The sequence below is a fragment of the Perognathus longimembris genome, chromosome 18 (genome assembly GCF_023159225.1).
Source record: "Perognathus longimembris pacificus isolate PPM17 chromosome 18, ASM2315922v1, whole genome shotgun sequence".
NCBI classification, from domain to species: domain Eukaryota; kingdom Metazoa; phylum Chordata; class Mammalia; order Rodentia; family Heteromyidae; genus Perognathus; species Perognathus longimembris.
Genome location: NC_063178.1, coordinates 23,542,641 through 23,556,147, shown reverse-complemented (window position 1 = coordinate 23,556,147; position 13,507 = coordinate 23,542,641). Strand labels below are relative to the sequence as shown.

The window sequence follows — 13,507 nt, the reverse complement described above, 5'->3', positions numbered from 1 at the left end:
ATGTATGTATATATACAAATTTATATATATATACAAATTTATATATATATACACACAAGGTGGCACTATAGTACAATGCACTTCTAAGATAAATAAATACAAAATAAATAAAGCCCATAACTTTCCTACTCCAGAAACAGCACATCTTCATTATAGAAAAATAAGGGAGCTAGACATTATCTTTCATAATAGTTTGATGCATATGGCTCCAGAGATATTTTCATACATTTTAGCATAATATATGTACTTACTGGTAGAAAATTTGTTCTTTTACTTAAACGCTATTGTGAATCATATTTGTGTCAGAAATTCTGTCATACAATTCTCAATTATTACTTTAGAATCAATTGTTTCAAATTTGTTACTTAGCATTTGTCCCTAACCATTTAAATCAGTTTAAATTTAACTTCATTGTGATTAAATGATTGCATATATTCTTTTATTTTCTTAGAATAAATATAAATATTATTTTCTTAGAATAAATTACTGAAATTTGGCTGAGTGGTGGTACTTGCCTGTAATCCCAGATATGTGGAAGGTGGAAGCAAGATTGAAGTCTGAGGCTACCTCGAGCCAAAAGCGTGAGATTCTATGAGGGCATGTCTCAGTGGGTAGAGTGCCTACCTACCATGCACAAGACCCCGAGTTCAAACCCTAATACTGCATAAATACGTGAATAAATAAAGACCTAGCCGCCACATTTTGGAGCCTGGGACTTCTGTGCTGATTCGCATACTTCCCCAGCACTGCGATGGAAGACCTGCTTCCCAAGTCATCCAACCTCAGGAATTTAGACCTTAGGTGACCTATGTCATTTAATGGGTGAAACTTTTCTTTTCATTCTTCTTGTTTTCGCTTCTATTTGGGTAATTAGCCAAACTGAGTGTTTGATGCTTATCAGTTATTTCTAGTTCAAAAAGAAAAGGGAAAACGAAGCATTAGATACTGCAGTGTTTTGTTTTTTTTCCAAAATGTCTCATCTGGTTTTTTTCATTTTTGGTATTGATAACAATGTCTTTGTTCTATAGTCAGAGTGACTGGCATTTATCTACTCTTCACCTTTTGTGTCATATTCTTGATATCATTGTCAACAGCCAGTTGACCACATCTGCAACAGACGGATTGCTGGGCTTTCTAGTCTCTTCCTTCTGTTTGTGTCTGTATTCATGCTAGCATCCGACTTTTCTGATTACCATAGCGTTGTAATTTAATTAGAAATCAGGAAGTGCAATAGCTCTAGTTTTGCTCAGATTACTATAACGTTTGTGTGTTGTGTGTGTGTGTGTGTGTGTGTGTGTGTGTGTATGTGTGTACATTATGCCATTTCTAGAGATTGAACTCAGAGCCTACGTTTTGTCTCTTAGCTTTTCCACTCAAGGCTAGCATTCTACCACTTGAACCACAGCTCAACTTCTGGAATTTTGCTGGTTAATTGGAGATAAGAATTTCACAGACTTTCCTGCCAGGGCTGGCTTTGAACAGTGATTCTCAGATCTCAACCTCCTGAGTAGCTAGGATTATAGCTTCTTTATGTTTCCATATGAACGTTCTACTTGTCTCTATTTCTGTGAAAACATCATTGGGATTTGACAATATTGATTTTTCCCAATCCATGAACACAGGGGGATATATTTCTATTTTCTGCATTTTCTTCAATTAATTTTATTAATGTTTTATGGTGTTCAATACAGAGATCTTTCACCTCTTCGGCAAAATTTATTCCTAAGTATCGTATTCTTTTAGACATGATTGTAAATGTAATTGTTTGGTTAATTTATTTTCTTTCTTTTTTGCTTAATCATTACTATAGTAATGCAACTGTTTTTTTTCTCTGTGGTTTTTTTCTTTCATTCTGCAGCTTTACTGAATCTGTTTATGAGTTCTGAATGGTTTGTTGGTGGAGTCATTAGGGTTTTCTATATATAAGGTAATGGTTATCTGAAAGTAGAAACAATTTCATTTCTTCCTGTGCAACTGGATACTTTTAATTTCTTCTTTCGTTGCTTCCTTCCTTCTTTCTCTCACATTTCATATGCCACTATTGAAGCTGAGTCTAGACACTGAGCTCTTAGTTGGCTTATTTTTTTTTGCAGGTGCTGGGGCTTAATCTCAGGGTGTGAGCACTGTCCCTGAGCTTCTTTTTGCTCAAGCCTAGCACTCTACCACTTGAGCCACAGCGCCACTTCTATCTTTTTCTCAGTACTTTATTGGAGATAAGAGTCTCATGGACTTTTCTGCCTGGGCTGGCTATACACAACAACCCTCAGATCTCAGCATTCTGAGTAGTTAGGATTACAGGCATGAGCTACCAGCACCAAGCTTTTGGCGTCTTCGTTCAAGGCTGGTATTCTACCACTTGAGCCACACCTCCATGTCTGGCTTCTTGTTAGTTTGAGATAAGAGTCTTAAGGGCTTCTCTGCCCAGACTGACTTCAAGTCGTGATCCTCTGATCTCAGCTTCCTGAGTAGTTAGGAAACAGGTGTGAGCCACCAGCATAGGGCTTGTTTTTTTCTTCCTAACTTCTCTTGCTAGGATTTTCATTAATTATGTTGAATGGAAATTTCAAGACTGAGCATGCTTATCTTGTTCCTGCTGGTGACTCGTGTCTGTAATCTCAGCTACTCAGGAGGCTGAGATCTGAGGATCACAGTGTGAATCCAGCCTGGGCAGGAAAGTCCATGGGGTTCTTATTTCCAATGAACTTCAAAAAAAAAAAAAAAAAACAACTGGAAATAGAGCTGTGGCTCAAAATGGTAGAGCACTAGTCATGAGCACAAAAGTTCAAAGCCCAGGCCCTGAGTTCAACCCCCACAATGAACAAAAATAAGAAAGAAAGAAGAGGGGAAGAAGGAAGGAAGGAAGGGGGGGGAGAAAGAGAGAGAGAGAAAGAAAGAAAGAAAGAAAGAAAGAAAGAAAGAAAGAAAGAAAGAAAGAAAGAAAGAAAGAAAGAAAGAAAGAAAGGAAGGGAGGGAGGGAGGGAGGGAGGGAGGGAGGGAGGGAGGGAGGAGGGAGGGAGGAAGGAAGGAAGGAAGGAAGGAAGGAAGGAAGGAAGGAAGGAAGGAAGGACTCTCTGTTGCTTACCATTGAGTATTTGTGTTAGCCATGGGCTCATGATATATGACCTTTATTGTGTGAAGGTATATTTCTTCTATATCTAATTTGTTGAGGCTTTTTTTTAATTATGAAGAGACACTGGATTTTGTCAAATCTTTACCCCATATGTGTTCAGATTTTTCGATTTCATTCAGAAGAATGTTTTGTTCCTAAATATAAGGGAAATGAATCTAGGATTTTGCATTTCGAAATGATGTTGACACTTCTATTAGTTTATATTCATTCTACAAAGAAAGTCAGCATCTACACTAGTAGAATAGAAGGCGCGTAAGGAGAATGAGGAGAGAAGAGGACTAGAAAAGAAAAGGAAGTTTTTGGTAAATTCAAAGAAGAAGAAATAGAAAAATGTGAACATTTTCTGTTCCCCATACAAGTAATAAGAGTTAACAATTCCACACTGATTTATTTTTTAATAATATAAAGGTATCTTTATACCGGCCTTTCTCATTTCAAAGGCTGCATTTTCTCTCTTCCTTTCTAATCACATACTTATGTAGCCATTGATGTTTTCAGTGTCTCAGCTTTTGAATTTATTAGTTAAGTCTATTTTACCAAATTTTCTAACTTAATAAAAAGTTTATTTTAATTTTCTAGTTTCAAAAAACCTTTAGGCCTGTTCATTTTCCTCTGAAAGTGATGTAGGGTGTTCCCATTTTTATATGTAGTTTTCTCACATCATTAATTTTTTTAATGCTGTGTAATTGCCATTTTTATTTTTTCTGATCTCAGAAGTTATTGAGGACAGCTAAGCATGGTTTATTATGTGATGAATTGAGAAGTGTGTGTGTTTGATTATTTGTGCCAATCCTTGAATTCAGAGCCTGGGTGCTGTCTTTGAGCTTCTCTGCTCAAGGCCATCATTGGCTCATTTGATCGTGCATCCTCTCCTCTCCACAAATACTTACTTTCATGGGAGAGGGCTTAGGAAACAAGGACACACAAGGCAATATGCTCATCCTTTTTGCTTAATCACACACACACACACACACACACACACACACACACACACACACACACTCAGTATATTGCAACACAGTGCTGTGTGTCCCGGGTCTCTAAGTTAGCTGTGTTAAGAAGCTATCCTCTTTTTTTTTTTTTTTTTAAATATGTAACTGCCTTCTTGCTGCCACTGAGGGCTGGAATTAGAGACAACAAGGAACTATGTGGTGAAAGAAACATTTGTGTCAACAAGAGCGTGTGCGGGCCCGCTCTCCTCAGGCCCTGCGAGGCTGCCGTATCCCTAGCAACATGTCCTGCTGGGATGAACACGTACTTGAGGACTGTCACGTTAATCTACCTCAAAATGTCCAAGCTGGTGATAGACTAGTTAAAAGCCAAAAATCTGCTAAACACTCCCTAAGAATTCTCTTGTTGGATAGTTAACTTCCAGAGTACTGTGGCATCTATAATGTGCTTAAATGTTTCTACAAAAGGTAAATATCCTACCCAGATTTTCTCTGAAAGGTGAGCATTTCCATAATAGCAGGTCTGGAGTAGCACCTCATATAGGAGAAGCTGAGTCTCCCAGGTTGAAATGACCCCTTCCCCCCACAAAGCAGAGGAAGGATACAGGAAAAGTAGGGAATAAGATGCTCTAGTGTTCCTTTCCCAGCCCTGACACCCCACCCCCATTCCCTGCCCTCAGTCTCACAGGAATCACCCCAAAGGAGGCAGCTGGGAAACAGACCCCACACCTTTCACCCTCAGATGCACGTGTCATGACCTTCCTTAGTTCCAGCTTGACAAGCTAGTCACTAGCTGACTTGTATATTACCATCGCCCAAGTGATTGCGGGGGGGGGGGGGTTGTTTGGCACTGGAGAACAGCTTCACCTAAATCAGTAGCTCTTGATGCTTCCAATTTTAATCCTACTTTATGTGCCATTAATTATGTCTCACCTCTTTTCTTAGCTCTAAACAAAAATGATAGAAAATATGACTTGCTTCTTCGCTATAGAAAGCCCAATTTAACTTAAAGAGTGAGGAAAATGAGAGCCTTGGTTTGGGTGGAAACAACTTATCTCACTAGGTGAAAGCTTAGGCAAGTTAACACCAAAAGATGGGTAGTAAAGCTCCCTGTATCTGAAGCTAGATCAGACTCTTGAGACAGACACAGACATGCCCTTGAGCTAGTGTCAAGCACAAAATCCTACCAACTGCTCACTAAATGCCAGTAGCAGCCTGACGATGTGTTCGTTAACCTCCTCTCCCTCACTTTCCCAAATCATCTACATAAAACCTAGGTTTATGATACTGATGTGAAAACTTGAGCAACCTTTCAGTATTTTTGCTTCCACCAGAACCTATTCTCTGCCCAATGCTTTGCCCTCCAGGTCTTAAAATTGGAATGTCACACTCCGCAGGCAGGTGCCTGGGGCTCATGCTTACAATCCTAGCTACTCAGGATGCTGAGATCTCAGGGTCGCCCTTTGAAGCCAGCCCAAGCAGAAAAGTCCATGAGACTCATCTCCAACGAACTACTCAGAAAAAGCCGGAAGTGGTGCTGTGACTCACTAGTGATAGAGTGCTAGGCTTGAGCAAAAGAAGCTCAGAGACAGAGCCCAGGCCCTGAGTTCAAGCCTGGCACGCATGCACACACACACACACACACACACACACACACACACACACACACACACCAATTAACTTACTAACTTACTTAATCCTCATAGTCTAGAAATTCTATACTTGTGGAATGAAAGGATGCTTCTTCCTCCACCAGTTTTCTAGCTGACTGAAATTTCAATCTGTGGGGTCCAAGCCTGTCCCATGCTTTTAGCCTTTGGAGTGTTGCTAGGTAATTTCTAGACTTAAAATTTTCATACAAATGTCTCCAAATGCATTCTCTCTCTCTCTCTCTCTCTCTCTCTCTCTCTCTCTCTCTCTCTCTCTCTCTCTCTCTCTCTCTCTCTCTCTGTTTTTGTTTGTTTGTTTGGTGGTCATGAGGTTGGGACTCCAGGCCTCTTGCTTGCTAGGCAGGTGCTGTACCGCTTGAGCCATGTCCTCAGCCCTTTCTGCTTGGGGCTGGCCTTGAACAGCCATCTTCCTATCTATGCCTTTCACATACCTAGGATTACAGATGTGAACCACCACACTGGGCATGTTTATTAAGATGGGTCTCATTACCTTTGTTGCCTTAGTTGGACTCAAACTAGAATCCTCCCCAATCTCTGCCTCCTGATAGCTGAGAAGTTGTTTTAACTAAGCATTATCAATGGTACAGGGTTAGATTTTGTTTTTTACCTTCCTATGGCCTCTTACATTGAAAAGACAACCAACTAAACTATTTCAAGCAAATCTGTAACACATTTCTTTTTCCTTTCAGAGGGAAAATGATCCCGTCTGATCTGGAAAGAAGAATCCTTGAGGCCAAACAGAAGGTAAGTTTTCACAAGGATCTTATCTACAGCCGTGTACCCATTTCTTTCTTCCTTTCATTTGGTCAGTCATGGGGCTTGAACTCAGGGCTTGGAAGCTGTCCTTGAGCTCTTTTTGCTCAAGACGAGCACTCTACCACTTGAGCCACAGCACCATGTCCAGTTTTCTCATGGTTACTTGGAAATAAGAGTCTCACCGACTTTCCTGCCCAGGCTGGCTTTGAATCACTATCCCCAGATCTCAGCCCCCTGAGTATCTAGGATTATAAGCATGAGCCGCCAACACCTGGCCATGAATCTATTTCTAAGCAGAGAAGAGCTCATTCCTATTTTACTTCTTTTTTTTTTTGGAGTGGGGGTACTTTATTGGAGAGCCTCATAGACTCCCTGTTCGGGCTGGCTTCGAACTGAGATCCCCAGACTTCAGCCTACTGAGTAGATAGTATTACATACATGGGCCACCAGCACCCAGCTTACATTTTACTTTATTTTTTTGAGTTTTTAATTTATTTATTTAAAAATTATTGTAAGGGTCACATACAGAGGGGTTACAGTTATGTAAGTCAGGAATTGAGTACATTTCTTTTTGAACAGTGTCCCCCCTCCCTCCTTTTCTCCCAGTGTATCCCCTCTCTACCTCCCTCCCCATACGCTTTATAGTTCATTTCCAATATAGTGTCTAGTGAGTACCACTGCTGAATAGATTTTACTTTTAAAAACAGAGCTCAAGCTCACCCTCCTAGTTTTAATGAGAATACAGAAGTTTGTATCCAATACTAATTTATTTCTCTGAGTTATGTGTGGGCTGTGCTTTAGAAAAGCTTATTTTGCTGAGCACATTACATATATATATATATATATATATATATATATAGTTGCTGAGGAAGTTATACAGAGATAGCATAACCGTTCCAAAAGCATTTTCTTCCTGTGTCTGAGAGTTGGAATTAGGCAGACACACTTTGGAAAATTCACTTTCACAAGTAGAAGATATGCAGAGGTCGTCTGGCTCTTGCAAAGGAGTTGTTTCCTCCAGGCTGGGCCCAGGCTGGTAAGGTTGCCACACATCTGATTGCAGGCGGCATTACAGAACTGTTAGCAAGTAACAAAGTCTACAGACCAGCAGAAGATTCTCACAAACTTTTGAACAGTCATTCACCCCCTCACACAGTTGGCAAATCAGAATTGGTTTCCACTGTTTAGCTCTTACTCCATACACTCTACAGTTCCTAGCTTCACAATGTGTTTTCTTGTCATTATTTCCTGGCATATATATATGCCTTTTCCCCCAATCACTTGAAGTGACATGACCCACAAGCTTAAACCTTTGCTGCCACCTAAAGGCGGATGATGTAACCACATGCGCCTAAAGCCGCGGGACCTTCAATATGGAATGAGGAAACGAGGAAAGTCCTGTTTGTGATACTTTTTCTTTCTTGTAGTCCTAGTCTATGATCTCAATCGATTTCCACTTAGCTATGGTCAGACAGATTAAGGACCACTCAGCCAGATAAAAGCCCTGGCTTATTGTTCAGTCCTGTGCAAACCTGCCCCTGTAAGACTCTAAATAAATGACAGGAGCTGGCCTTCTCCTGCTTGCTCCCAGAAGGGCCTTCGGTGAAAAGAATGATTACGAAATGAGCAAGAGCAATAAAAGGGGGGTTTGAAAAGTCCCTAGAATATATAAAAAGCTCAGGGAGATCACTGGAAGCCTCCAGTACATACAGCCTTTCAGAGAACTAAATGGACTGCTAAGTGGTAGCTGTAATAAATGGCTGCTACATGGTAGCCAAATGACTAGAGAACACAGGTTCTACAGTGACTGGCGCCAGGCTTAAGTGTTGGTAACCCTTCCAAGAACTCCAAAAATGCAGGTGTACAGGTGGCAGGAAGAAAATGTCCATGGTTTTTCAGTAGGTGTTTGTTTGTTTTTTTAAGAAGCCTTGGCCTCCTGCTTACAGGCGTTGGGGACTTGTTGTTTCTGTAGGGTTTTGTTCCTTTCCTGGTGAGCGCGACCGCGGGGACCACGGTGTATGGGGCATTTGATCCCCTGTCAGCTGTGGCGGACCTCTGCAAAAAGTACAAGATCTGGATGCACGTGGATGTAAGTATCTCTCAGAACTGGCCATTCGTTTCTTTTGGGCTTCACAGAACACAATTTACTTTTGTTATTTTCAAACTAGTGGCATGAAAGCCTTAAAGCATTTCAGAGACAAATGAACACACAATTGCATGGTATACAATATCTTGATCATGCCTAAAGTTACCTACATGAAAATATTCGTAGTTTGATGAGCTGAGTTCTCAATGCAGTGAGCCACAATTTCCTCAGAAGAATGTAGCCTACACATAGTCACACCCGTCAGATCTTCCTTCCTTATGAAAATCAAAGGATAGAAAAACACTTGTATTTATAGCAGAAATCTAGAAGGTGAAAACAAAAGTTGAGTGAGGTTCTGGTGTCTCACACCTGTAATCCTAGTTATTCAGGAGGCTGAGAACTGAAGCTCTCAGTTTGAAGCCAGCTAGGACAGACAAATCTGTAAGATCCTTATCTCCAATTAACCAGCAAAAAGTCATAACTGGAGCTGTGGCTCAAGGAGTAGAGTGTCAGCCTGCAGCAAAACATCAAAAGGACAGCACACATCCTCAAGTTCATATTAAGTATTTCTTGATTTGCAGGGGAAAGCAGACTTTATTTACCAGGAAAAGTGAATTACCAAGTTCGCAAAGTTTTAGCTTCGTTATCTCAGATGCTAAATTATATTTGACATGTTTTGACTTTAAGCTTAGTCACACTGCAAAATAATGGAGGTAGATGATTCTTTTAAATGAAAAAAAAGCCAATTTATAAAAGATGAATTGAAGAGATTTAAGATCAGTAAAGTGGTTTAGAAAGCATTGCCATCTGTAATTTGTGTGCCATTAAGGTAAAAAGTTTGTACCAAATTATCACTGATCACAAATCAGCATCACCTAATGGGTCATCTGATTTTTTTCTCCCATTGGAGGACTTTTTCAAGGAAGGAAGTCTAGAGTTGATATGCATCCTGGTGCAAGATTTATGTGCCATTAGAGGCCCACACTATTGAGTAGCCCTGGTTTGAAACATTTGGGCTTTACGGTTTGGAACTGAGGAAATCAGTCTGCATGAAATGGAGAAAGAGTCTTCTCAACCAATTGGACTCCTTCTACCCTTATGAATGTGGAAGAGTCTGACTCGTTAGGAAGGCTTTCCACCCTAAACTTTGAGGCCGAGCATCAGAAGATAGCCAACTCCTTTATGTTGCTCCAGGCCAAGAAGAGCATTTTCACACTATGGTTCTCCAAACCGTAAAATCCTAGGTCATGAGAAACAGCTACCTTTCTCCTTATACGATTTCCTATCTCAGGCAGCTTGGGGTGGAGGATTATTGATGTCCCGGAAACACAAGTGGAAACTGAGTGGTGTAGAAAGGTATGTGCATTTTTCCTTTTCCTTTCCTCCTTCCATCTCCTCTTTTTTTTTTTTTTTTGTCAGTCTTGGGGCTTGAACTCAGGGTCTAGGTGTTGTCCCTAGGCTTTTTCATTCCAGGCTAGCACTCTACCACTTTGAGCCACAGCGCCACGTCTGGTTTTCCCGTAGTTAATTGGAGCTAAGAGTCTCATGGACTGTCCTGCCCCTTCTAGCTTCAAACCGAGATCCTCAGACCTCAGCCTCCCGAGTGCCGAGGATCACAGGATTACACCATCAGCATCCTGCTGCATTTTTCTTCTTATCATGAAATGTTGAAGGCTAAGTGTGACAAGCAAATGGTGCTCCATGTCATGAACTCTTCAGCCCCATGCTCGGTGTGAGAGTCCCTCAGAAATCTAATGTACACAGTGCAGAAAATCAAGCCCTCCATGAAGTGACCCAGGTAGAATATGTCTCAGAAATCGATTGCTCTCTGGAATCCATTCCTGGGATCTCTGAACCACCCAAATCAGTTGAAGCCTACAAGCAACCTACATTTTTCTAGAGAAATCTATAGCTTTCATCCTTCTGAAAAGGATAATATCCACAACCTGAAAGAAACCAATGAATAATTTTTCCATACAAACAAGCATCTTGTAATTTAGCTGTGCTGAAAAAATTGAGATTGGGATATAACACGGTCAGTTAACTTGAAGCAAGACTCAGATTTCAGTCTCATGCCTTTTCCTGACAGCTCTGGTTGATGCTAGGAAGTAGCTTTTAGTTAGAATCTAAGCAGTAGACCCTTGAGAAAAAGCTGCAAAGCACAAAGGCAGGACGATTTGATTAGCATAAAACATATCGAGGTTCCAGGGACAGAATGCAGAGTGCAAAATACAGCCTTGGGATCACGTGCAGAGAGAGCCATCACCCCAGAGCAAGTCAGCCAAACCATTAGTGCAAACGCTGACACCCCAGGCCACTGGACAAAGCCTGAATCCCTCCGAGGCTGCCAAATGCCCGCCACGCCGTGCCAAGCAGCCAGATGTCACCCAGGGAAAGATTCACACAGGCTCTGCCCCCTAGACATCTTGGCACAATTTCTATTTCAGGGCAGGGAAAGAGGCTAATGGAGCTCAGAAACAGCTGTCCGCACGGCTCATACAGGGCACCCGTGCCAGGCGTACACGTCGGGTGTGCAGTGTGACACCCAGAGGTGCTCACGAGCAGAGAACTTGTGAAAGGGGCATGGGCTAGTGGAGGGAGTGAAGGGGAGCTGCTCAGTCAGTGGGAAGAAGGCTGGGGAAGTGGCAGCGGAGCTCAGCTAAGTCCCGTACGCGGGGCCACGTGTCCCTGCATTTGCTGGTAAGGGCTCTGGTCTGGGCTACAGCTGGATTGCAGCATTAGACATGTTCATGGTCTTTCTGCAGGACTGGCTAGGCAAGAGGACAGAGGGCAGGGGTGTCGCCTTCCCAGAGCCAGCGACTTGGGCTTCTCTGAGGTCTAATCCTGGTCCATCTTAAAGATCTACATGAAACCGGAAGCTCAGGAAGTAACCAGGAATTAAACAGAGAGAAATGATGCACAAAGAAGAGCTAGAGCCTGGGGGAGGTATGGGGGAAGAGAAGGAAGGAGGAAGAGTGAGGAAAGAAAGGGGAGAGGAAGAAGGAAAGGGAAAGAGGCAGAGGGAGGGAAAGAAAGGAGAAGGAAGGAAGAAAGAAGGAGAGGAGGCAGGAAGGGAAAGGAAGGGAAGGGAAGAGAAGAGGAGATATTGTAGATGTGGTACCTGCTCAGCTGATCAGAACAAGAATGGAATTAAATCCATGGACTGGTAGAACACTTACCTAGCATATCGTGGCTGTGGTTCCTATCCCCAGCCTCACATACTCGTGCACACATACTCAGCTTTCAGGACAGTGGATGGATATACTACACTTTCTCCTCTGTGAATTTCTTCTTAGGGACACAAAACATGAACGTTTTGCTATCTTACCTCTCATGACATCTGTGCTTGCAAGTGCTGCAAACTACGGAGCATTGTCAATTTGTAAGCTCACTAAATTACCCACCCTGAGCCTCAAAAAAATAAACACCCACATACTTTTGTACTAATGAGTGTTATTTGAGAGCAGAGCTCAGAACCTTTATCATGGAACACTGCGTTCTCTACATTCTTATTGCCATGATTTTTTAAACTTTGTTATAATGGAATCTACCAAATAGAATAGCCAGATGTGAGGCTCTAGGAATGAGGGGACTGCGGTGCTCTGCTTTGGGCAGGGCCCCCTTTGCCCCCCACTTTCTGAGCATCTCCATCCTGCTGACTTCTTAGATCAAGGCATATCTTCTTTGGTGAACAAGGTCATCAAACCAGTGGAAACGTCTGGTCATAATGCACATGAGCCTAAGTTTAGAATGAAACAAGTCTCCCTTCCACAAGTGCCACAAGCACAAAGATTAAGACTTATTCTAAAAGCGTCCTGAATTCAGTGAAGTCTCGGAATATCAACCTCACTGCAAAATAGCAATGCACCTGGGTCCCTGCCCTGCACCTCTGACTTGGGGGTTCTCAGAAGACATCGCTGCAAGCAAGCATCCCAATACTCCCACGTCTGTCTCCTCCCTCACACCGGTTCTTCCTGAGCCCGCTTCGCTGGTGGGGAGCTTGCCTGTCATTGTCCACTGGACATTCTCTCCTCGAGGCTTGAAAGACACGTGGCATTTCCGATGCAGCAGAAGTTGTGTTGCCCTCAGGAGAGCTGGGGCCTGCGAGCTGAGTGGAGAACCCAGAGGAAGCCTTGATACATGAGTGGTCACCTGCCTCAGCCCCAGTTTTACCCAGCTATGGGGCATAAGAGCTGCTAGGTTCTGACCAGAGCATGAAGATCAGGGGCAAATAAGTGGATGTCTCCCCCAGGGGGTGGGAAAATGGACATTCAAAGAAGACATCAGGAGCAAAGCGGAGAGCAGAATAAACACAACCAGCCGAGTGCCGGTGGCTCATGCCTGTAACCCTAACTACTCAGGACACTGAGATTTGAAGGTCATGGTTCAAAGCCAGACAGAACAGGAAAGACTGTGAGACTCTTATCTCCAATTAACCACTGAAATTTTAAAAAAAAATAAATAAATAAAAGCCAGAAATGGAGCTGTGGCTCAAGTGGTAGAGCTCTAACCTTGATTTTTAAAAGTTAAGAGTCAGCACCCAGGCCCTAGTTGAAACCCCAAGAACAGCACAAATAAAATAAAACAAAACATAACCCGGATGTTTGGCAACTGGATGCCTTGGAAGAAAGTAGTGTGAAAATAGATTGAAAATGTGGTTGGAAATGAAGACAGGACTGGAAGTGACAAATAGTGGGAAAGAGTTCACTTGTGAGGTGCCAGTGGCTCACACCTCTAATCTTAGCTACTCGAGGCTGAGATCTGAAGATCAAGCTTTGAAGCCAGTCCAGGCAGGAAAGTCTGAGACTCTTACCTCCAATAACCACTAGAAAACCAGAGGTGGCGCTGTGGCTCAAAATGGTAGAGCATTAGCCTTGAGCAAAAAAAAAAAAAAGCTCAAGGATAGTACCCAGGC

General features: G+C 42.3%; 1 protein-coding gene across 1 annotated transcript in view; it reads left to right on the top strand.

Annotated features, from left to right (window-relative positions):
• Gad2 (glutamate decarboxylase 2) overlaps positions 1 to 13,507 on the top strand; it is a 66,024-nt gene that overhangs the window by 35,576 nt on the left and 16,941 nt on the right. The window contains exons 9-11 of the mRNA XM_048367572.1: positions 6,440 to 6,494; positions 8,479 to 8,595; positions 9,884 to 9,948. Coding sequence (XP_048223529.1) covers positions 6,440 to 6,494; positions 8,479 to 8,595; positions 9,884 to 9,948 — 237 coding nt within the window. The remainder of the gene's footprint in view (positions 1 to 6,439; positions 6,495 to 8,478; positions 8,596 to 9,883; positions 9,949 to 13,507) is intronic.